Here is a 26,881-nt window from a genome sequence, read left to right as displayed (position 1 = left end):
AGTTCTTGGCCTTTTGCTTTTCAATATAAATATTAGCTTGTCATTCTCCAAAAGACAACTGCTGAGATTTTGACTAGACTTGCATTGCATTGAAATTGGAACTGTATTGAGTCTATGTAGCAATTTTGGGAGAACTGTCATTAACAAGATCAAGTCTTCCAATTTTTGAACATGGTATTTTTCTTCATTTAGGTCTACTATAATGTCTCAGTAATGTTTTATAATTTTTTCTATCTATGTAGATTATATAGAGACCTCTCACAGAGGTCTTTTTTTTTTTCCTGAATCGTTCGTTGATTTATCTTTTAATCTTTGTGTTTTCCTGTTTTTACAGTATTTTTACAATGAGTATGTTACCTTTTAAATTATTTATTTATTTATTTATTTGAGGTATAGTTGCTGTCCAATATTATATGTTTGAGATATACAACAGTGATTCATAATTTTAAAGGTTATACTCCATTTATAGTTATTATAAAATATTGGCTATATTTCCTATGTTATACAATATGTCCCTGTAGCTTATTTATTTTATACATAGTAGTTAGTTTGTACCTCTTAATGCCCAACCCATAACTTGCCCCTCCCCCCTTCCATCCCTTCATTGATAACTACTAGGTCATCCTCTATATTTGTGAGTCTGTTTCTTTTTTGTTAATTCACTCGTTTATTTTTTAGATTCTAAGTGATATCATAGAGTATTTGTCTTTTTCTGAGTTATTTCACTTCGCATAATACTCTGCAAGTCCATCCACGTTGTTGCAAATGCAACATTTCTTTTTTATGGCTGAGTAGTTTTCCATTGTATATATACACCACATCTTCTTTATCCATTCATCTGTTAACGGACATTCAGGTTGTTTCCATATCGTGGCAATTGTAAATAATGCTGTTATGAACATTGGGGTGCATGTATCTGTTCAAATTAGTGTTTTCATATTTTTCATTTATATACCCCAGTGTGGCATTGCTGGATTATATGGTAACTATACTTTAAGTTTTTTAAGGAACCTCTATACTGTTCTCCATAGTGGCTGTACCAATTTACATTCCCACCAACAGTGCAAGAGGGTTCCCTGTTCTCCACACCCTCTCTAGCATTTGTTATTTGTAGAGTTTTTTATGATGGCCATTCTGACTGGTGTGAGGTGGTACCTTATTGTAGTTTTGATTTGCATTTCTCTAATAATTTGTGACGTTGAGCATCTTTTCATGTGCCTATTGGCCATCTGTATGTCTTCTTTGGAGAAATGTGTATTTAGATCTTCTGCCCATTTTTTGATTGGGTTGTTTGTTTTTTCTTATTGAGCTGTATGAGCTGTTTGTATGTTTTGGAGATTAATCCCTTGTCAATTGCTTCATTTGCAAATATTTTCTCCCATTCTGCAGGTTCTCCCATTCTGAGGGTTGTCTGTCTTGTTCATTGTTTCCTTTGCTGTGCAAAAGCTTTTAAGTTTCATTAGGTCCCATTTGTTCACTTTTGTTATTTTCATTACTCTAAGAGGTGGGTCAAAAAAGATCTTGCTGCTATTTATGTCAAAGAGTGTTCTGCCTATGTTTTCCTCTAAGGGCTTTATAGGGTCCGGCCTTACATTTAGGTCTTTAATCCATTTTGTTTATTTTTGTATATGGTGTTAGGGAGTATTCTGATTTCATTCTTTTACATGTAGCTGTCCAGTTTTTCCAGCACCGCTTATTGAAGAAACTTTTCTCCATTGTATATTTTTGCCTCCTTTGTTATAGATTAGGTGACCATAGGTGCATGGGTTTACCTCTGGGCTTTCTATCCTGTTCCATTGATCTATATTTCTGTTTTTGTGCCAGTACCATACTGTCTTGATTACTGTAGCTTTGTAATATAGCCTGAAGTCAGGGAGCCTGATTCCTCCAGCTCCGTTTTTCTTTCTCAAGATTGCTTTGGCTATTCGGGGTCTTTTGTGTTTCCGTACAAATTGTAAAAATTTTTGTTCTAATTCTGTGAAAAATGCCATTGGTAATTTGATAGGGATTGCACTGAATCTGTAGATTGCTTTGGGTAGTATAGTCATTTTTACAATATTGGTTCTTTCCTGGGCTCTCTACTCTGTTCCATGGATTACTGTAGCTTTGTGGTACAGTTTGAAATCAGTGACTGTGCTACCTCCAGCTTTGTTCTTCTTTCTCAAGATTGCTTTGGCTATTTGGGGTCTTTTCTGTTTCCATATAAATTTGAAAATTATTTGTTCTAGTCCTGTGAAAAATGCCCTTGCTATTTGATACGGATGGCACTGAATCTGTAGATTACCCTGAGTAGTATGGTCACTTAAACTATATTAATTCTTCCAGTCCATGAACACATTATCCCTTTCCATCTGTTTGTTTTGTCCTCAGTTTATTTCATCAGTGTTTTATAGTTTTCTGAGTTCAGGTCTTTTACTACCTTAGGTAGGTTTTATTCCTACGTATTGTATTCTTTCTGATGGGATTGTAAATGGGATTATGGGTAGATTTTTAACTCAAAATCAATCTCTTTAATGCTTATGTTTGTTTTCCTTGATTAACTTTGGTAGAGGCTTGTCTGTTTTTAAAAATATTTTCAGGTACAGGTTTTGATTCTTTATTCCATTTACTATTGATTTCAGCTCTTATTTCCTTCTTTACCTTTAACTTCTTTAAGTTCATTTTGCTATTGCCTACCGTTTTACTGGTATTCTTAGGTCATTACATCTTTTACATCATTTTAAGTACATGCATTAAAGCATACAGGCATACCTCAGAGATATTACAGGTTCAGTTCCACACCATGGTAATAAAGTGAATATGACAAAGTGAGTTTCACACATTTTTTGATTTTCCAATGCCTGTAAGTTATCTTTGGGACTTCCCTGGCCGTCCAGTGGTTAAGACTCATGCGTCCACTACAGGGGGCACGGGTTTGATCCCTGGTCAGGGAACTAAGATCCTGAATGCCGTGCTTGGTGCAGAAATAAAATAAATAAATAAATAAATAAATAAAAATAAAGTTATGTTTACCCTATACTGTAGTCTATTAAGTGTGCAATACCATTGAGTCGAAAAAAATACGTACATACCTTACGTAAAAAATACTTGATTGCTAAAAAATACCTACCATCCTGTGACAACACACGGTTGCCATAAAGCTTCAATTTGTAAAAAAGTGTCTGTAAAGCACAGTAAAATGAGGTATGCCCGTATAAAATTCTAAATTAGTGCTTCTGCTGCATGTTACCAAGTTGCATTTTATATGCAGGTTCATTTACTTAAAGATTGCTGAGTGCTTATTATGTGCATGCTCATGTACTGCAATGAAAGAAAGAGTAGGTCCAAAAGAGATTGAGGTTTAAGGGGTACAGCTGCCATTTAAAGCAAGTTTATATTGTCGTTCAATTAGAAGTATTTTCTGATTTTCAACAGGATTTTACTTTTCTATAAGTTCATTTTTTTTCAATTCAAGCATACGGAATTTCTTTTGGCTGTGGTGTCATGTTTACTAAATATTGCATATGTAAAATAGTTTTACCTAATAGCTGAGTGACAGTTCATATAATTATATTAGATCTAGGTTTTAAAGTTCTATTCATTTCTCTTTATACTTATAGCCTACTACCAGTTATCACTGTTATTGTGGGCCTAAACTTCTTTTCGTAATTGTCAATCGCTTTATATATTTAGAGGCTGTTGTTGCAGAGTTATGTTTCTGGTGAATTGCTCTACCATTATTAAAACTCTGTATCCCAATACTCCCCCCCTTTTTTCCCCACTTTGTAAAGGCAACTTGATCTGATTAATAAGTTTCTTTTGATTGGCATTTTCTTATATTTTTTCATTAATTTACTTTCAACTATTACATCATTATGTTTAAGAAGTGTATTTGTAAACACTACATATAGTTCTTAAACTGCTAAGTTTATGGTACTTACATTGCCGTAACTACTGATATTTGGATTTCTTTTATTTCTCTTTGTTCTTTGCTTCTCTTTGCCTTCAACAGGGTTAATTTTCTTTACTACAAATTCCTAGTTATTTGTTCTTAATTTAACGTGAATCTTGTTATGTCTAAAACCAATACACAAATCCTTTTCAGCGAGGTTAAACAGGAGACCAAATGTAATTGTGAAGAAAAGTAAGGAAATGCTGCTCAACAGAACTGCTTCAAATTGCCTTTTGGGATTTGCAGAATGCATGAACCATCCTGAACCGATTTCTTTACCTTTCAGCAGAGGGGAGAGCTTGAGGATAAAGTATTAGGAGGTACTTACAGTCAACGGACATTCCTTCTTCACTTCAGGAAGGTTATCACCTCTTTGCTGTTTAATCACTAGGGATTATGGGTTAAAAAAAAAAAGGGCGAAATCCTCTCCAGTTCTCCCCCACATCAGGATAAGATGAACAGGAATGAACTGCCAACTGGTCAGCCTTCTAGACTTTGAAAGTATTTATTTCCGTTTCATTGGAAAGTTATGTGGGGGTATAAATATTTTTCTGAGTTGAGGATTTATTATCCTTCTTATTCTCACAAATTGTTCAAGCACTAGAAGATTAAGCACCAAATGCTGTAATCTAGACCAGGGGACCTCAGTTGTTTTCTTATCCCAACATGCTATTTGACACATTTTCAACTGGAATAGCAATTCTCAAAAAGAGGTTAGGAGAAACTTGGGCAGGGAGCTCCTCTTTGTGTACTGAAAATTTCTGAAGTCTAGTTCATTTATTGCTAGGTTTTCTCTTCTAATATAAAGTTATTCGCTGACAACACAGTATTAGCAAACTACTACTGTAGTTTTCAGAATCGATATCATTTGATGGTTTAAAAAGTTTGCCAATTTACTCCGAACCCTCACTGCCAAGCAAGTTTATGTAAATGACTCTGATGACCTGTCCACAAACCACCAAGTCAGTGAAGTTCACTAGGTGAACATTAAGCCTCAGGTGTGTAAAACTCATGGTTCAAAGAGTAAGTAGATAAATATATTTATACTTACATAACTTCTTGACAATGTGCACTTGCCATCCAAAAATGAAATGCATTTATCAATTGCTATTTTGTTCACTAGTATGAAGATGCCATTTTACATACATAGAAAATGTTTTATATACTTTGATTCTGTCAAATGTAAACATTTTATAAATGTTTGTGAACCAAAATTGTATGCCACATATATATTAGCGTCGTATATAATAACATTACTGACTTAACATCACAAACCATTCTCATGTCTGCTTATTGAAACTAAGGGTCTGTTATATGCAGTTTATAGACACATCACACTTGATTATGATTTTCTGCATTGCACCGGTCACTCTTTGTGCTGAAAACAAACTGGGAAATTGAGAAATCAAATGCAGTAGTTTTCTTTAAAAAAAAAAAAAAAAAATTAGCTAGTAGGTACTAAACTGCCAGAAGGTATTTTATACTAATGACTGGAGTCGGAGTCACTATGTGTATAAATTATTTTAATAATGGTTGGGGAAAGGAAAAATGACTTGGATGCCATATTAGTACTAAACAATTCAGTAACTTCATTAAAAATTTGCTTCTATATTAAACAACAATGGCTTCATCCTGCCAAATATAACATGTTTTACTTTTAATGTGAGTCTCCTTCCAAGACACTAAGCCATAAAAGTATTATTTCAGGGGAAGAAACCACAACACTTTAAAGTTTCCTTTGCTTAGCTCTCCATTTCTAATTACATTTTTACATCTACATTCTGGGTGGGTCCAAATGATTTCAAGAGCATGTTAACTCAAGGTCTTGGAAGCAAAAAATTTAAGAAATTCTGAAAAAAAACAAGGAGGATGCACAACACATGTATGTAATCAGAAAGCAGCAAAGAATTGAAGTTGTCTGACCTTTAACAACTATTTTGAATTTCTGACCCTTTTTGTTACATTGATATCTGGATTAAAAATGAGGGATGTTGATTACTTAATACACAGTACTCACAAAATTGACCTCTTTTGGTCTAGAACTACTTAAAAGTATTCAAAGGCCAGAATATGAAAAATCTATTAAGCCACTATTAAATTTTAGAGAAATTACATATGGAAACTTATAACATGGCTTTTCAAATATAAATTTGAGTCAAAAAATTCTTAACAGTAAGATTTGGTTTTAAAGTAAAAAGAAGACAGGTAATAAAATTAGCTATCAAAGTAATCGTAAAAGAAGTATTTTTTAAAATCCATGAAATAAAAGACTTAAAGAATAATCCAAAATAAAACAAAATATAATTGAGAGAAATATAATGATTATTTAAGAGTCCAGAACTGAAAGATAAAACAAGATAACAGGAAAGACTAAGATAATTTCCATTTATAGTGTATATACTATAATGCAATTAAACTATCTAAAACATGTTGAAGTTCACTAATCTCTTTATAGGATGGGTAATCAGTACACTTCCCTAATACTCATCATGTGACCTAGGACATGACAGTAAATTAGAGATTCCAAAGCAAAGATCATAACCATTTATTTTTGTTGTTGTTGATACGGATTTTGACCTGCCTGACAGACTGAGTCAAATGTTCATGATTCAATTGTTAGTTTTCTTTCTTTGACTTGAAAGCTCCAAGTCATTTAACGATGTATCTTAACAGACATGCCTTTTCTTTTAATGCTTACTCCAACAATATGCTAGAGGTACCCCTAGAGATCTGGAAGGTGAAAGAGCCATTACCCCCTATAGGTACTGACCACTGCCATAGACATTTAGGGGTTTTTCTTCTAAGCAGTTTGCTAATATTCTAAAAATTCCAGGTACCCTGTTATTGTATGAAACAATTACCCTTGAATTTAACAAGGGAAAAAAAACTTAAGACATCTGGCTATATTATAAACCCAGAGCTGTTTGGTTAGGAAACATGAGTATATGGAAGAATATTAATTTTAGTTTATTGTGTATTAGAGATGTGAAAGTAAAATAACTAAAGCTTTTGTTTGTTTTGGTTAAAGACCTGGTCTTGATCTGCATTAAATCTTATTACTTTTTATCAAAAGAAAAGATTATGTGCTTCCTGGAAGTTGTTTTAAAATTATACTTTGGCTTAACCTTGACAAAAAAAAAAAGGTAATTTTAAAACTGTTTTCTCTTTTTTGATCAAAAAGTCTGTCTCTTCTGAAATTGACTAAGAAGATTGGTAAATGACTGATAGTTATAAAACATACTGTAGTTAAGAGGATAATAAAACATTAGAATCAAACTTTATAAGCATCCCTACACCTTTGTCATTTGAAAAGTCATCAGTGGCTGACTTTAATCAATGCCATCAGATTTTAAATACTGATGTATCAATACAATTAGATATGCCTCTCATTAAGTTTTACAGAATCCACTATCACAAAACCAAATTCCACTTAAAAGTTCTGAAGTCTAACCACAAAACAACATCTACTTTAGAACTGAAGTTTTTTTGTCAGATTCTAAAAGCTGAGAAAGGTGAAGTTATATTTTTCTATCACTTCTAAATCTCTGATATGTAAAATTAATGCCAAGACTTTAATTGTTGTGGACTACCAAATACCAACTATTAAAAACAAAACAGAAAATCCTATTGGGAATGTTTGTAGGCTTAGTATTACGATTCAAATTTATGAAAACGGAGGGATGGTTAAATCTGTTTTGGGTCAACTGATATAACTGTATTCAAATGTCTGTTATCTTTAAATATAATCTTTCAAAACAGTTGAAGCTGTGCTAATTTGGATAAACTGTTTTAACATATCACTTTATTATATTGATAACTGATCCCCCAAATTCACTTTAAAGACTTCTAGCTAGGAAATATAATCATAAGTATACTAAAAATTGACCCCCCAAAGTCTAAGAAATCTTTATTTCTTCTTAATTACAGTCTAATTTTTACCTTTTTAAAATTGAGATTATCTGTTATTCCAATAGCCTACTTCTTTGGTGTGCTGTTTGTATCAATAGTTGTTTTAAAACTTAAGTATTCTGTATATTGCTAAGGAATTAAAACATCACAGACTTTCTTTTGTTACATTATTTAGCGAACTTTGTTTTTAAAATCACCATGTGATTGGCTATCAGGAGTTGATTTCTAAAACCAAATAATTTATACTTTTCCATAGAGTCATAGTGTATTAGATTAATACATTAGATTAATCATATCCTATTAATCCTATTAATCATTTCCTACATACTTAGTTCTTATTTGCTTACTACAGGAAAACATCCTATTTTGCAATGTATTTTTTAAAATAACTTCTAAAATAGTGGCTTATTTTGAAAAAAGATCTGTAATTTTTCATCTAAGCACTGCATATTTCATACAGATTAAAATTAAACTGAACCCATGCCTTCTACCCAAAACTATATTAAGGAGAACATTTTCTCTTTTATTACTGTATTCAATAAATAATTATAAGGTTAAGGGCTTTTGAAAATCATTTAAGTTGAATAAATGGGTAGGAAAAGTATACATATTATCTTTGGATATATTTAACTTATTAAATGAAGTGTTACATAACTGCAGGAATTGGAATGTTATAATTCTGACTAAAACACAGAACTATATAAACTGACTTAACGGAACTGAAAAATGTCTGGATATACTACACAATTCAGATGCAGAAAGGTTTGTTCCCACATATTCCCAATTAGTTTTGGAGGTACAGCTCCTAACAAAGTGGGTGGAGATTTTCTTCATAACAAAAAGCTGTGAACTCCCTATGTGTACTGTTATATATTCCCTTTCATAACTTTTATGCCCTTACTGAAGTGAACCATATATTCAACATACAAACGAAAAGTAACAATACATGCTTTAAAAAAAATGTATTTCATCATTACTAATGGATATAATTACTTCATTAGTTTGAAAACATTAAAAAATATATTGGGTCTATATGATTTTTTAATGCAAAAAAGGGACATCTCGCTCAAAAAGGATGAATAAAAATCCCTGCAAAATGCACTGCTCCATACTTTCCTTTCAGTGCAGACTACATTGTAGAAACAGAATCTCTCTTAGAGAACTAGTTGTGAGAAGTAACAACTATCCCTAAAGATATTAAACTCTCAATTTTTATTACTTAAGAAAAGCCCATATTAATTTTTTAAAAAATTCTTAATATAAAGATGATGTAGCTTTGGGGAAAACTGAGCCTTTCAAAATTTTAACCTATGTCAATCTAGTTGATTGGCATTAAGAACACAAGTGCCCATGCATTGTCTATGCTTCTTTTTCTTGTAGGTTGAAAAGTCATTTCATTCTGCTCCCATATCAAGCTTCTGCACAGAACTGAACAGTGTGAACAAGTCTGGTGATGAAGCACAGATTAAGTCTTTAAAATATCTTAATTTCACAGCCCCTCAACCCATATAATTTATATACGAAGCACCAAAACTGGAGCCAAGGTCTGAACAGGTAACGTAACAGCAGGAACTATAATTTAATCACATCATATCATATTACACTATGTAACATTCTATATTTTGCCCATTGATATGTAACACAGTTAAGTTTATTACAAGCAGTATTTCCTAAGACCTATGGTATAAGTGCTTCTTTTCAAGTATTACTGCTTATTTAGTGTTTATATGTTAACATTAAGTAAATCAGTGATAAATGTATATAATGCAATACACATTGTGCCGTTTCTCCCTGCCCTCTGTTAACATATTAACAAAATCAATTAAGAAGACCAAAACAACTGTTAAAACTAAAACAAGGTTATCAACATCACAGATGCATGTCTGAGTAGGTCAACAGCATTTTCCCCTTAACATGAAGGTATTTTCATCAAAAATGCTTCATCATTTTTGGGCCAGCATTACTTTAGCAGAAGCTGGTCTTCAGGACAAGTAGATCAGAAGTTTCAAGTGCTAAAGACACTGAATTACTCTGAGAAACATCAATCCACATGACTAATGAAAAGAAGCTAACTGCTGGTGTAACCTTAACATAAAATTGTGCGTTTTCCCTTTCAATGTGTGATTTAGTTCATTTATATGATGAAAACAAAGTTTTGAAGTTCTTATGACACACCAACGAGATGGACTAATTTGTCAAGGAACCTCTTATTTGTTTTAATATTTAAATTATAACAATACCATAACTAGAAAAAGGTCAGTGACTTGGTGGCTTTAAACCACATCAATTTCAATATTTGTTTTTCAAAATAATGATGCAATTAAATCTATGCTTCTGCAACAGTAGCACAATACAGTATCCTTTCCTGAATAAAGGAGCTGAGGTTTATCCAAGGAGAAGCTTTAAATAAGGTTGCCAACTACTTATCAATCTTGCATGTTTGACATAAAATATATTAGGAAAGCTTAAACTGACTTGTTAATGTATATTCAGCTAAAGCTTCACATTAAGCAGCAATGGAAATGAACAGAGGTGCACTCAATATAAAACACTTTTCAAAACTACTCCAAAAAACAAATGACAAAGAGTGGTTAAGAACAACTAAACATCTGTTGTGTGTACCAGATGTAAAAGAAGAAGAATGGACCCTGTGGTTACTTGTACTGTTTGAATTATGTGAAGGTAAAATTAAGACTTAGTCCACTTCCATCTCTCCAGAAGATTTAGTATGCTGTGTGCTGTCTTTTGTTGTATCTGGTTTAGTTTCAGTCCCACTCTGTCCATCCACTGGTCCGTTGTGTTCACTATTAGCTTTTGCCTTGTCTTCAGCAACCTCTACTTTCGGTTTGGGCTTATAAATGATGGGGTTACAGAAATGATCCAGTTCCTAAAGACATGAAGAAAATTGATTATATTAAAAATATTATGTAACAAGTTACCATTAACATTCTAAAGTCCACATTAACTTTCTAAATTTCCACATAATTCCACATTCCTGAATAGCTGTTGGCTCAGCTAGATAACCAACTAATTCTTAAACTACCTTAATGAAGGATTTAACTTCTCGGCTAGTGTTTGTCAGGGGTGATAAGAAACTATTCAGTCTTTAATAATACATTCTGTATTTACTGTTCCTAAAATTTTTTCCTCATAATTTGAATACAGTTTATTTTGGCAGGACTAGCTTATTTATTTATTTATTTATTTATTTATTTATTATTTATTTATTTTTATAAATTTTTTATAAATTTATAAATTTTTTAAATTATTTTTATTTTTTATTTATTTTTTTGGCTGCACTGCGCAGCATGCGACATCTTAGCTCCCCGACCAGGGATTGGCAGTTAGAGCGCGGAGTCCTCACCACTGGACCGCAGGGAATTCCCAGGAATAATTTCTAATTTCTAATTCATCCCTTTAAATTATGCTGAGAGCTCTGTTATGAAATTTACATCACGTAATACCTATTGCATAATTTAAAGTTTCTCAACATTTACATAAAAAGTTTTAATAAATGGAATTATATAAATATACACACTAACTTTATTTACTTTCTGAAAACAGCTCAGTAGCCTTTTCTGTTGAAGGAAAAATAAACCATGAAAGTAAATTCAACTTAATAATTTAAAAGAGATAAATTTTCCATATCCTTGCTTTTTCTACACAGAAATAAAAGACCATTTCAGATAAAGCTACTGAAACACTTAAAGTTCTTTCAAGACCAGTGTCACAGATATTGGGATAGGGACGGAAACATAGGAAGTAATATCCTTGGGGAGTGTTTTAGTGCACACTGTTCTTTAATACACTCTGCATCTCATCTGACTAGGAGTAAATTACTATAGATTCTTTGCCAAACTTTCTCAAAAGGAGAATACTCTTATTGTTTCATGATTTAAAAAAATACCCGTTTTGGTACAGGAAAAGTTGCTCAACATCACTAATCATCAGAAAAATGCAAATCAAAATCACAATGACATATCTCACACCTGTCAGAATGACTATCATCAAAAAGAACACAAATAACAAATTTTGGCAAGGATATGGAGAAAAGGGAACCCTAGGTACACTTTTGGTGGAAATGTAAATTGGTACATCCATTATAGAAAACAGTATGGAGGCTCCTCAAAAAGCTAAAAATAGAATTACCATATGATCCAGCAATTCTACTTCTTGGTAAATATCCAGAAAAAATGAAAATACTAATTTGAAAAGATACATGCACCCCAATGTTCCTAGCAGCATTATTTACAATAGCCAAGATACAGAAGCAACCTAAGTGTCCATCAACAGATGACTGGACAAAGAAGATGTGGCACGTGTATACAATGGAATATTACTACTCAGCCATAAAAAAAGAATGACAATTCACTTGCAACAACATGGAGGGTATTATGCTTACAGAGAAGGACAAATACTGTATGTTATTACTTACATGTGGAATTTTTAAAATAAAGCAAATGAGTGAATATAACAAAAAAGAAATAGATTCACAGATATAAACAAACTAGAGGTTACCAGTGGGGAGAGGAACTGGGGAGGGGAAAGATAGGGGTAGAGGATTAAGAGGTACAAACTAGTATGTATAAAATAAATAAGCTACAAGGATATATTGTACAACATAGGGAATACAGCCAATATTTTATAATAACTTTGAAGTATAATCTATAAAAACAATCACTGTGTGTACACTTGAAACTAATCTTGTAAATCAAACATACTCCAATAAAAAACACCCTAAAACCTGTTTTTGTTTTAAAAATGAATCAAATACCTACAGACATACTGAACTAGATTAAAAAGAATCACCTGAAATTCCATCTCCTATAGATTAACATAACTAACCTTTTGGTGAACATCCTAGATGTATGTCCATGCACACACACATCTCCAAACATACAAATCTATGAACATGCTAATTGATACAGTGAGATTACAGAATCTAAATAAAGTTATCTTTCCTTTTTCACTCAACAATATGTTGTATAAATCTATATATCTAAATAGATTTATCTCTGATATCTTAAATACTATATTGTCAAAATGTGTTGTAATGTTGAAATATGCATCAATTTATTTATCTAGTTTCTTACTGATAGGTATTTAGGTTGTTGCCAGGTTTTTGCTATCATAAGCAAGGGTATTTATCTGCATATACTTACGTAACAGTCAAATTAAGATGAATTCCTAGAATTGTGATTTCTGCATTAAAGGGTAAACTCATTTTAAATTTCTATACATATTCTGAAATGATGTCCCAGAAAAACGGTAACAAATTTAACCAAGTTGCTCAGGAAGAGCATCCATTTCTTCACACCCTTGGCAATTATGGCAAAGATTGTGAATGTAAACACACAGCCAAATCAGAGAGAAGAGATTTGCATTTCTTAGATTAGTAATGAAGATGAACACCTTTTCAAGTGTTTATTGGATATGTATTTCTTTGTCAGTTGTTTTACCAATGTCTTTACTCATTTTTCTACTTAGATGCTGATCTTCATTATCAAGTTTGTCCCCGTGTTTTTCATAGTGTTTTCTATAACCTTTAACATTTTCAGTAGTAATGTTTTTTAAACTGGAAAGTTTATCTCATAAGTAAGATTTTACGATGGAATTTTACACATTTCAAACTATGTCAAAGACAAATATATATTGCCGTTTTACAATGGAGGCTCAGAAGTATTATACAGCCTAGAAAAATCGGACATATTTGGAGTTCCGCATTGCTTTACTTCATTCTGTATTACACTTAAAATCTAAAAAACAGCTTTGTGTATATGACTAATTAAATCAAGGAACAGAGATGTCCCACCTAGAATGGTTTTTTTTCCCAAAATTAAAGATTAGCCTCAAATTCCTGTTTTTCTATATTCTTCTGCCAAGTTGATTATTTCTCAAAGTATGGCTCCCATTAAAAAAGTTTAGTGACTGAACCCATGAAAAAGAGAAGTTTATAGTTTCTAACCTTTGACTTTGCGACTATTTCTGAAACTTTCACCACAGGATCTTGAGTGAGACTTAGTTTGTTCTGTGCATTCATCTTACTGTTCAGCCAACTCATGGGTTCACTGATATATTTTTCAACTTTTTCCATTTCAGCAGGATCCAAATGATCGTATCTTTCATCCTATTAGGAAAAAAAACACTTTACATAATGTAACAGGTTTTTCAATAAGCACCAATTTATTGATAATTTCTGCTTTATTGATAATTTACAAACTACACAGAACTGAAGAAACTGGGAGAAAGAAAAATCAGTATGGGGTTTTAAAAGGAAAGGCCTTCTGAAGAAGTCAGGTTTGGAAAAGAATGGTGAAGAGTGTTAGAGGAAAAAGTAGTACTTAGCCAAGAAAGAAGCTGCATGGACTTAAATTTGTCAGGGAGTAAAGAAAAATAAGTTAAGCAGGCACAGAGCAAGCTAGACAGAAAATTCTGACTTTTACAACAGAATATGTTTAAGCTGTTGACAAGAATTACTGGGTTGGCCAAAAAGTGCCTTTGGTTTTTAAGTAAAAATAAAAGACACATTTTCCATTTTCACCAAGAACTTTACTGAACAACGCATTCACCCTTTTGTTCCACTACCGTCTGCCATTTTTCAGGCAACATCTTAATTCCATTTTCCCAAAACTTTTTATCTTTTTGAGCAAAGAACTGTTCCAGGTGCCTCTTACAGTCTTCCAGGGAATTGAAATTTTTTCCATTAAGAGAATTTTGTAAAGACCAAAATAAGTGGAAATCCAAAGGTGCAATGTCTGGTGAATATGGCAGATAAATCAGAACCTCCCAGCCAAGCTGTAACAGTTTTTGCCTGGTCATCAAAGAAACACGTGGTTATCCTGATGGAAGATTATGCGTTTTCTGTAGACTAATTCCGGACGCTTTCCATCGAGTGCTGCTTTCAGTTGGTCTAATTGGGAGCAGTACTTGTTGGAATTAATCGTTTGGTTTTCCAGAAGGAGCTCATAATAGAGGACTCCCTTCCAGTCCCACCATATATGCAACATCACCTTCTTTGGATGAAGCCCGGCCTTTGGTGTTGTTGGTGGTGGTTTATTTCGCTTGCCCCACGATCTCTTCTGTTCCACATTATTGTACAGTATCCACTTTTCTTTGCCCGTCACAATTTGTTTTAAAAACGAAACGTTTTCATGGGCTTCCCTGGTGGCGCAGTGGTTGGGAGTCTGCCTGCCAATGCAGGGGACACGGGTTCGAGCCCTGGTCTGGGAGGATCCCACATGCCGCGGAGCGGCTGAGCCCGTGCGCCACAACTGCTGAGCCTGCGCGTCTGGAGCCTGTGCTCCGCAACGGGAGAGGCCGCGATAGTGAGGGGCCCGCGCACCGCGATGAAGAGTGGCCCCCGCTTGCCGCAACTGGAGAGAGCCCTCGCACAGAAACGAAGACCCAATACAGCCAAGAATAAATAAATAAATAAATAAAAGTGAAATTCTTTAAAAAAAAAAAAAAAAAAAAACGAAACGTTTTCATTACATTTAAGTAGAGAATCACGTGCGGAAATATGGTCAAGAAGGTTTTTCTCACTTAACCTATGTGGAACCCAAACATCAAAGTGATTCACATAACCAAGCTGGTGCCAATGATTTTCAACACTTGATTTGGATATTTTGAGTATGTCTGCTGTCTCCTGCGTGGTATAACGTTGATTCTTCTCAATTAATGTCTCGATTTGATCACTATCAACTTCAACGGGTCTGCCCGACTGTGGAGCATCATCCAGCGAGAAATGTCCATCATGAAACTTCACAAACCACTTTTGACATGTCTGTTCAGTCACAGCACCTTCTCCATACACTGCACAAATCTTTGTGTTTCAGTTGCATTTTTACTTTGCTTGAAATCATAAAGCATAATATGCCGAAAATGTTGCTTTTTTTTCTTCCATCTTCAATATTAAAATGGCTACACAAAAATTCACCAATTTTGATGTTGTTTTTAAAATGCACGCTGATATGACAGCTGTCAAAATACAATCTAATAAAATTGTTTTGAACGAAGTTTAAGACAACTAAGCACTACTAGAGCCATCTTACAGAAAAAACTGAATGAACCTTTCAGCCAACCCAATACATAATAAAATTTTGTCTGAAAGAGACAACTGCAGCTGTCACATGTAGGCAACGATCTAAGATGTCGTGATTTAGACTGGCAGTCTCAAAACCAGAAAGAAATGACAATGCAACATATAGAAAGAGGATCTCCTCCCCATTCATCCCTCTGTCTGCATGTTTTTTTTTTTTAAAATGCACAACGTGAAAGTTGCAAGTTTTTTTTTTTAATTTTTATTTATTTATTTATTTATTTATTTATTTATTTATTTATTTATTTATGGCTGTGTTGGGTTTTCGTTTCTGTGCGAGGGCTTTCTCTAGTTGCGGCAAGTGGGGGCCACTCTTCATCGCGGTGCGCGGGCCTCTCACTATCGTGGCCTCTTGTTGCGGAGCACAGGCTCCAGACGCGCAGGCTCAGTAATTGTGGCTCACGGGCCCAGTTCCTTCGTGGCATGTGGGATCTTCCCAGACCAGGGCTCGAACCCGTGTCCCCTGCATTGGCAGGCAGATTCTCAACCACTGCGCCACCAGGGAAGTCCCTGTCTGCATGCTTTTAAAATAATCTCTAGCCTGAACCTCTTCCCTGAACTCCCTACTCTATATCCAACTTCCAACTTGAATTCTTATTTGTAATGTTTGAAACGACTTACCTATGTTTCAAATTCATGATTATCTCCCCACCTACTCTTCCAGGTTCTCCCCATTTCAGTAAATGGCAACTTCACCCTTGCAGGCCAAAAATCCTTGGAGTCATTTGACTCCTTTTTCTGTAATATTTACATAAAATCTATCAGTGAATCTTATTAGCTCTGCCTTCAAAATATATGCAGCAGAAATCCAACCACTTCTTCCCCCTACACTCTCCGGGTTCAGGGCTCCGTCACTTCTTGCTTGTGTCATTCTAATGTTTTAACTAGTCTCTCTGCTTCCATAGCCTTTAAAAGATAAGTCAAAATTTAAAATTCTATGCTCAAAAGCCTCCAGTGGATTCCTATCTTAGTGTAAAAGCCAAACTTTTATAATGGCCCACTAGGCCCTTCATGATCTGGCAACTGATAATCCCACCCTGCACTGTTCTGAGCCACAGTGGCTTCCTTACTGTTACTCCAACACATTCTCCCCTTTGCAACTGCTATTACCCCTTTGTTAAGTACATTCTCTTTATAGTTATCATACATCTTGAACCCTCAGCTTCTTTAATTCTCCCCTCACATGCTGTCATCTTATTAGTCTGCCTTTCTGACAAATCTCCTCCACCTACGGCAGTCCCTTACTTCTCCCATAGCCCTTATCACCACCATCTGACTACTTCATAGTAACTCATTTATTGTCTATCTCTTCCCACTGAAGCATATTAGAAACAAGTTCAGTGTTTTGTTTGATGCTGTAGTTCCAGCACCTTGAAGAGAGCCTGGAACATAGTAACTCAAAATTCTTGAGCATATGTGAAATCTTGCCTTGCTTTGAATAATATTTTAAACCTGCATCCTCAAGAAGACTGCTACAGCCTGGCGAACACTAGGTTATAGTAGTTGTATACAGATCTTCCAATACCAGGTGTGAAATATTCTTGGTGTTTTTATTTGTCTGCTTGTTCCTTCTTACTTTTCCATTATCCTTACATTCTATTTGTACTTATATGGACATTGACATTGGCAGGCACATTCACAATCCGTACCTGGATGATTCTTTTAGGTTGGCTGGATTGCACTCTTTATTTTATAGAATTTACAAATCTTTTATTTCTAAAATAAGTAATCACCCTCCACATTGTGTAGTGAAAAGCAGTATAGTTGTTAAGGGTTTGTATGTTTCAGATTGCTTAGGTTTTATCCTGACTGCATCTCTTAAACTACCTGTGTAATCCTTGACAAGTTTGCTTAAGCACTGCAATTCTCTTACATAATACATTCTTGTGAGAGTACAGTGAGATAATTCATGCAAAGTGCCTAAAATTTAGTAAGTGCTTGATAAATGTAAGCTATGATAACACCCTGCCTAAATCTTTCTGGTGCTGGCCTCTCCAGCCCACTGATGCAATTTTAACATCAGGGGTAAAACCTGGGGGAATTATAGTGAATATTTGTTTAAAACAGGAGTCAGCAAACTTGTCCTGCAGGCCAAATCCAACCTGCTGAATTTTTAAATAAAGTTATTTTGGAACACAGCCATGCCCATTTGTTTATACATTGTGTGTTTGCTCTTGCACTACAATGGCAAAGTTGCGTAGCTGTATAGAGATGGTAGGCCTACAGAGCCTAAAATATTTATTATTTGTTCATTTAAAGAAAAAGTCTGCTAACCTCTGATTTAGAGGGAAAAAATCATCAGCTTAATTTTGTCAAATCTTACTGTTACATCCAAATGGAGATACTATCTATATAACTAAACATTTGAGGCTGAAAAACAGTGGAAAGGTTAAGGGTAGTAAGATAGATTTGGGCACATATATAAAACAATAAATGATACGGGAGTTACAGATGACTGAAAGACTGGAAGACAAAGTGCAACCAAAAGAAAAAGAGGCCAAGGGACAAAATGAATGCTAGCAGAGTCCAGTTTCAAAGAGGCCTGTAAATTAAAAAAGGTCCAAAAAAACCTTTTGCACTATAATGAAACCCCTAAGAAGAAAACAATGAATTTGGTCACTGGATTAATTTATAATATAGTTTTAGGGAATTTTAAAAGATTAAAGCCACATATCTGCACTGTATTTTAAATTATCAGTATCCTTTACTGATAATTTTACAATAAAGAAAAAAAGTTTTAAGTTTGGTGCACAATGTCTCTGGAACTTGGTAGCAACAACTGCTATAGCTTTGTAGTTGAGAATTTTTAGATTTACCCCACCCTCTCTGCGTAATACACACATTACCATCATCACCAGTTTACTTTATGAATTCAATACCTTGTTTCTGTATGCTTCTATAACTTTCATGACAAGTTGGATCTTTTTTCCCAAGTCGTTTAAAGCTTTTGGTCTCTCTTCATGTTCCACGTACCTCATTTGAATAGGCTGGCCATATTTCTGTTAACGTAAGTTTTTTAAAAAGAAAAAGTTATTAACAGAAAACTTTTATTGGGCCCTTACAGAATGATGAATAGGAAAGAAAGGTGGTCAGATTAAAATATGTCCCCTCTTATTTTCCTACGTGGAGATGATTATTTGCTTATTGAATCCTACACAGGAATGCCTGTCTTCTCTCATTCATTAAGATTACCTCTTGATTCCTCTCAAATCCAAAGAAAAACTTTAATTACTTTAAAGTTACGTGTTAAAAGTCTATAAAACCATTAAGAAAACCATAAGGACTATATGCTGCGGGCAGAATTCATGTATTTGAAACTTGGTTTCAAATATTTATAATGCATATAACTCTAAAAGCAACAAGATTACTGGGATTTCCTGATATTTAATACCTACTGAATATTATTTATGTTATATTTATTCATTAGATTAAGATGTGTATTTTAAGTACAGTGCTTAAAAACAAAAAGACCCATTCAGCCCCTTGCCCCAGCTGCCTGGTAGGAGGGAGTTTCTAAATTTTAAAACAGCCTCCTATAACTTTGAGGAGGGGAATGCATTAGAAAAACAAATATTTTCTTTCAAATCCTTTACATATTTAAATAAAAATCAGCTTATTTTACAGCAATTTTAGGTTTTCAGAAAAGTTACAAAGGAAACAATAAAGAGCCAAGCACCTTTTCTCTAATGTTAACATCTTATACCATCGTGGTACATTTGTCAAAACTAAGAAACCAACACTGGTGTATAACTATTAACTGAACTCCAGATTATGTGGATTTCATCTTTTTCTGTTCCAGGATACCATGTTGCATTTAGTCTATTTACACATTATACTTTTTATTGTCAATGTTTTTGAAAGCATTTTTAATTCCTAAAAGCCATCTCAAAAAAACAGTAAAGCCTGTGAAAACATCTATAACATTCATTTCTATGGTTACTTATATACTTGAAGTGAAATAATCCATTCTGGGAGCTGCTGGGCTTTTCAGTTATTTCTGTTAGCCTCAGCTGCCTGGTTTGCTCCTCTAGCCCCAAGTATATGTATTTTAGGGAGATGGGGAGTAAAAACCACCAAGATAAAATACAGTAAAGCTAGTTTTGCATTCATAAGCTTAGGTTTTCAAGTTGCTTTTTAATTATTCCCTTTGAAAGTAATTTATTGGCATGAAGGTAATTTTTGCAAGGTATTAACTTCTTTTGCTTTTAAGTTAAGTAACTTCTTTTGCACACACCGCCCCCGCCAATCCCTGAAGGGCTTCCTTTTCCCATACGCTAGAAGTCCTTACTAATGTCATCACTTAGCATCTGTGTATTCACTTGCTACTCAAAGAATGGTTCAGGGACCAGCAGCATCAGAATCTCCTAGAAGCTTATTAAAAAATGCAGAATCATGGGCCCAAGTCAGATATACTGAACCATAATTTGCTTTTCAATAAGGGCCCCTGGTAATTCATGTGCACATTAAAGCACTGCTACGATTCACACAAAGAAGGAAAGACTAAAATTTCCTGTCATCCTTCCAATCTTAACTTTTAATCTTTTAAAGCATTTTTTTTTTCTGTGTGGGGGAGCGCTGGGTAGCAAGCAGAAGGAAAAGAGTAATAGTGGTCTTTTCTTAAAGTCAGACCACTGACCTAGTAGAAAAAGGGCAGCTGGTGGACACATCTCCTTATTTATTTGTAAAAGGACACTGAAGAGCAGGGGTACTATTTCTCAAGTTCTTTGCTGGCCTGGTGTCCCACTAATTTCACATTAGTTACAATGTGAAAATACAAAAGGGCAGTGTATTACTCCTCAAAATCGGAGCAGTCAAGAGGGAAAGAAGCAGAGCAATAATGGATAAGGGGTCAGGTTGACAAATCACTTCTTAATGACATCTCAGAAACATATGGCTTGTATGAAAGTAATATTAACACTCTGGTCATCTGCTAAATTTTTATATCTGAGTATCATGATAGACAAATATGATTATACATTATTTAATTTCAGTTATCATGTAGCATTACTCACCTCTCAAATTCAGAGAACACTTCCTTTTACACATACCTGCCTTAGTAATTTCTTATATATTTATTTATTAAACACATACACTGTGCTCTTACACCATAATTTTTAGGACAACTTAATGTTCTGTTCAACACTAACATGGACTTTAAAAAGTTTACCTTTAGTTCTTGAAGCTTATCCACATAAATCTGTTTAGCTTGGTCTTCTCCTTCTTCATAAAGCCAATTTTCTGTGTCTTCCAATATTGCAGACAGTTTTCTCAAGTCCTAGTTATACATTTAAGAGATACTGATTGAAAATGCTCTCCTTAGAAATAAAAGTCATCAAGGAAGGACAAAATGTTTTTCAAGTGTAAAAAATTATTTTTTTTCTAACTTTTTGTTTATAAACATCTTTCTCACCAGCCTTCTGCAATTTGGAAGAATAACTAAGAACCATTCCTAAATGTACTCAAAAAGATTGACAACAATAACACATTTGGTGCATTTATTTACATAATTCGTATTAGCATTCTCAAGCAAACATTTAAATAGTTCTCATAAAAAACTACAAAATTTAGACTTACTTCTTGTGTGATGAATTTTTCATAGACAGTGCCAAGCTTGTCCCTAAAATCATATACATATTCTTCAACAGCATTCTTCGCATCATTTCTTTCTTTCTCTAATTTATCCTGCATTATCATCTTCCCCTATTCAAAAAGTTTCAGATTAGCTGCCATGAAAACACTAGGGAAATACAAACCAAAACTGCAATGAAATACCACTTCACACCTACTAGGATGACTATAATCAAAGAAATGGAGCATAAGTGTTGGTGATGATTTGGAGAATTTGAAACCCTTGTACATTGCTGTTGGGAATGTAAAATACTGCAGCTTAGGGAAAAAACAGTTTGGTGGCTCCTAAAGAAGCTAAACAAAGAATTACAATATGGGGCTTCCCTGGTGGCATAGTGGTTGCGTGTCTGCCTGCCAATGCAGGCGATGCGGGTTCAAGCCCTGGTCTGGGAAGATCCCACATACTGCGGAGCAGCTGGGCCCATGCTCCACGACTACTGGGCCTGCGCTCCAGAGCCCCCGAGCCACAACTACTGAGTCCGTGTGCCACAACTGCTGAAGCCTGTGCACCTGGAGCCCATGCTCCGCAGCAGGAAAAGCCACTGCAGTGAGGGGCCCCCGCACTGCGCCAAGGAGTGGCCCCCCCCACTCACCGCAACTGGAGAAGGCCCGCGCGCAGCAACAAAGACTCAAAACAGCCAATAAATAAATAAATAAATAAATAAATAAATAAATAAATTCTAAAAAAAAAAAAAAGAATTACACTATGACCCAGCAATTTCACTCCTAGGTATATAACCAAAAAGTTGAAAGCAGGAACTCAAACGTATTTGTACACCAATGTTCACTGCAGCATTATTCACAATAGCCAAAAGGTGGAAACAACTCACTTGATCTGTAACAGATGAATGGATAAAATGTATACATACAAAATGGAATGTTACTCTACTATAAAAAGAAATAAAGTTCTGATACATGTTACAAAGTGGATAAACCTTGAAAACATTATGCTAAGTGAAATAAGCCAGATACAAAAGGACAAATATTCTATGATTACATTTATATGAGTTATCTACCAAATTCATAGAGACAGAAAGTATTGATAGATTGGTTTACTGGGGGTTGGGGGAAGGGAGGAATGAGAGTTATTACTTAATGGTTACAGTTTCTGTTTGGGGTGATGAAAAGGTTTTGGAAAAGATAGTGGCAATGGTGGGACTCCCCTGGTGGTCCAGTGGTAAAGAATCTGCCTTAGAATGCAGGGGACACGGGTTTGATCCCTGGTCAGGGAACTAAGATCCCGTGTGCCACAACTATTGAGCTCACGTGCCTCAACTACAGCCCGCGTGCCGCAAACTACAGAGCCCACGCACTCTGGAACCCACGCACCACAACTACAGAGCCCAAGCACCACAACTAGAGAAGAGAAAACCTGCACACCACAACGAGAGAGAAGCCCGCGCACTGCAACAAAAGATCCTGCATGCTTCAACGAAGATCCTGTGTGCCACAACTAAGACCCAATGCAGCCAAAAATAAATAAAATAAATAATAAATAAATCTTTAAAAAAGATAGTGGCAATGGTTATATAACTGTGAATATAATTAATGTCACTGAATTGTTGTACACTTAAAAATGGTCAAAATGGCAAATTTCACGTTATATGTATTTTACCACAATTTAAAAAATTAATAATGTAATACCAAAAGCCACTGAACTGTACACTTTAAATTGGTGAACTGTATGGTATGTGAATTATACCTCAATAAAAGCTTTTAAAAAAAATAACCATAGACTATGTCATTGTACATATTGGTGTTCAAATCCCAGGTTTCCCACTTACTACCTTTGAAATTGCAGCAAAGTCACCTAACCTAAGCCTCAGTTTTCTTATCCTAGAGCGCTTACTTCTATCTGTCTCGTATGGCTGTTAATAAGATTGATGTAATTCACATAAAATATTTAGTACAGTGCCTGACACATAACTGGTACTGAATAAATGTTGGCTTTGGTAAGTGACACAGTATAGCGGTTGTGATCTTGAACTTTGGAGACAGACTACCTGGCTCCAAAACAAAAGGTTACTCTCTGAACTTTGGTGATTCAGTCTACCTCTGCCTATTTCCTCATCTATTAAAAGAATACTTACACTTCATAGGTTTGAGGATTAAATAAGATATCAAAGTATTTAAAGATGTTAACAAAAATCATTATTGTCAAATCAAAAGCAAAGAAAGAATCTGAAGACTAATAAAAAACAAAATTTGTACTTTAACAAAAACATAGTATTTTAAACATAATACAACAATGCACTGATACTTGTGAATTTAAAATAGTGAGACAGGAAATCTAAAAAAGTGGATATATGTATAGGTATAACTGATTCCCTTTGCTGTAGAGCAGAAGCTAACACAACATTGTGAAGTAACTATATTCCAATTTGAAAAAAACATAGTGAGACATGGACTTCCCTGGTGGCACAGTGGTTAAGAATCCGCCTGCCAATGCTGGGAAACGGGTTCAATCCCTGGTCTGGGAAGATCTCACATGCCCCAGAGCAACTAAGCCTGTGCGCCACAACTACTGAGCCTGTGCTCCAGAGCCCGCGAGCCACAACTACTGAGCCCGCATGCTGCAACTAGTGAAGCCCGCACACCTAGAGCCCATGCTCCACAACGAGAAGCCACCGCTATGAGAAGCCTGTGCACCGCAATGAAGAGTAGCCCCCGCTCACCGCAGCAACGAAGACCCAACGCAGCCAAAAATAAATAAATACAATAATTTCTTTTAAAAAATAATAAAAAAAAAATAGTGAGCCATTTAAAAATTTAAGAAAAAATCTTATACACAAAATTTATCATTAGCTGCACTTCCCCACAATTCATTCCTTGGAGAAAATTAGTCTCAAATCATACAAATTAAGAATTATTCAGGATCTCTAGAAATGCTTGCTTCACATAAAGTGTAGCCTTTAATAATTAATGAATAGGTGATATACTTAGGTACTAGAAAGAGCAGCATTGTAAAGTCAAAAATCTCTTGAGGAAATTCCTAGAATAACATGCAGCAATTGGAGAGTATGTGGCACTTCAGAGAAAACGGACCTTCTTTAATGCCAGTCAAGCCCGTAGAAATTAGTAACTACCACTTAAGTGTAAATTTTAATATAAAAAAATTACTTTTTACACACAACTACTGGTAAAGAAACCAAACTCTTTTCCTCAAGAGACTGTAAAATGAAACATGTAAATATGTAAAGAAAATTTCAAGAATGACAACAGATTCTAAAAAGTATTAAATGGAAGTCAGAAAACATTCTGAATTGAACCTTAATCTTTAAGGACAACACATTAGAAGAGGGGAGCTGGTAATACTTTCCTATACAATGTCTGCTGGGTGTGCTACTGTTAAGACACAATAAAAGGGGGTAAGAATTACTAGTATTGGAAAGGCCTTTCTCTATAGTGGAGACAATCCATGTTTTTCATGTAACTAAGGTGAAAGTTACACTGTACATGACACAAATACAGCTCAGCATTTTGTCCAAAATAAAGTAGTTTAATAATCTATTTAATAATTCCTTATGAGTTATAGCCTAGTTCCACAAATTTGAGGGAGAATCATTTACTTCTACAAAAATTTCAGAACACACTACCACCTACTTCAACATCAATTCTGATTTATATACCTCATTTTCAATGTAGATGTTGAGAAGATCTTGGCCCAATTGCCTACACAGGCTACTCTGGATAGGTAGATCAATACTCTTGACTCTTCCTTTTTTAATGGTCTGGTTTAATCGCTCTTGATTATCTGAGGGTACAGACTGCAAAAGAAATGCAAGAAAAGTGTAAATATATTTTTAAGCTAGTTTTAAAAATTTAAGAGACTGATTTCTGATGAAACAAAGTAAAATCAAACAAAACTATTATCATCTACTATACTTTAATTAAAAACATTATTTTAATATTGATAGTATTTTACACCCTGTATACACTAAATCTTTCTACATAAAAAATATTGTGCTGGAAATACAAATTAAAACCACAATGAGGGCTTCCCTGGTGCTGCAGTGGTTAAGAATCCGCCTGCCAATGCAGGGGACACGGGTTTGAGCCCTGGTCCGGGAAGATCCCACATGCCGCAGAGCAACTAAGCCCGTGTGCCACAACTACTGAGCCTGCACTCTAAAGCCCGCATGCCACAACTACTGAAGCCCGCGTGCCTAGAGCCCGTGCTCCACAACAAGAGAAGCCACCACAATGAGAAGACTGCGCACCGCAACGAAGACCCAACCCAGCCAAAAATAAATAAATAAAATAAAAACCACAATGACATGCCATTTCATACCACTAGGATGACTATAATAAAAAAAAAAAAGAGGAAAAGAAGAGTTGGCGAGGATATAGAGAAATGGGAACCCTCATACATTTTTGACAACATAGTAAAATATTGCAGCCATTTTGGAAAACAGTTGGGCAGTTCCTCAAATTGTTAAACACAGAGATACCATATGACCCAGCAATTCCATTCCTAGGTACATGCCCAAGAAAAATGAAAATATACATCCACACAAAACCTGTATATCATTGTTCATAATAGCATTATTCGTAATAGTCAAAAAGTAGCAACAATCTAAGTGTCCATCAGCTGATGAATGAATACATGTGGTATGCATCTGTATGATACAATATTACTCAGCCATAAAAGGGAATGAAGTACTGATATATCCTACAACCTGGATGAACCTTGAAAACACGGTTAGTGAAAGAAGCCAGTCATTAAAGGATTACATATTGCATGACTGTGTTTATATGAAATGTCCAGAACATGCTTAGTGAAAGAAGCCAGTCATTAAAGGACTACATATTGTACCACTGTATTTATATGAAATGTCCAGAACAGGCAAGTCAATGAGACAAAAGATTAGTGGGTGCCTAGAGCTGGCAGGGAGAGGGTTGGGAGGAAAATAAAGAGTTACTGCTAATGGGTACAGGGCTTCTTTTTGGAGTGATGAAAATGTTGTAAAATTGTGATAATGACTGCATAACTCTGTGAGTATATTAAAAACCTTTGAATTGTACTTTTAAATGGGAGAATTGGATGGTATGTAAATTATATCTCAATAGAGCTGTTGAATAATTAAAGGCAAACATACTGAATAAAATAAAAAATTTAGAAAAATGGGTTTCAGGTTTTATATTACTTGAGCAACTAGGATTTATAACTGAATCTTTATAGCCTTTGGAAAAAATCTATACAGCTAACCATCACAGATTAAATTCTATTCAGGTTAGAAAAATCTGTCAAAGATGATAGTTTAGAGCTGTAGCCACATTCATCTGGGTGACTGGGGCAGGGTGTTTCTCCGTTC

At 34.7% G+C, this 26,881-nt stretch overlaps 1 protein-coding gene across 1 annotated transcript in view; it reads right to left on the bottom strand.

Annotated features, from left to right (window-relative positions):
* Positions 1-5,439: 5,439 nt before the first annotated feature.
* The window catches only part of HSPA4L (heat shock protein family A (Hsp70) member 4 like), a 55,248-nt gene continuing 33,806 nt past the window's right edge, over positions 5,440-26,881 (bottom strand). The window contains exons 14-19 of the mRNA XM_007172379.3: positions 25,196-25,333; positions 21,513-21,638; positions 21,106-21,213; positions 18,818-18,937; positions 13,806-13,967; positions 5,440-10,727 (exon numbers count right to left, since the gene is read on the bottom strand). Coding sequence (XP_007172441.2) covers positions 10,536-10,727; positions 13,806-13,967; positions 18,818-18,937; positions 21,106-21,213; positions 21,513-21,638; positions 25,196-25,333 — 846 coding nt within the window. The 3' untranslated portion in view covers positions 5,440-10,535. The remainder of the gene's footprint in view (positions 10,728-13,805; positions 13,968-18,817; positions 18,938-21,105; positions 21,214-21,512; positions 21,639-25,195; positions 25,334-26,881) is intronic.

This window comes from Balaenoptera acutorostrata, chromosome 5 (genome assembly GCF_949987535.1).
Source record: "Balaenoptera acutorostrata chromosome 5, mBalAcu1.1, whole genome shotgun sequence".
NCBI lineage: Eukaryota > Metazoa > Chordata > Mammalia > Artiodactyla > Balaenopteridae > Balaenoptera > Balaenoptera acutorostrata.
Note: the sequence above shows the minus strand (reverse complement) of the source record. Positions and strands in the feature narration are given on the sequence as shown.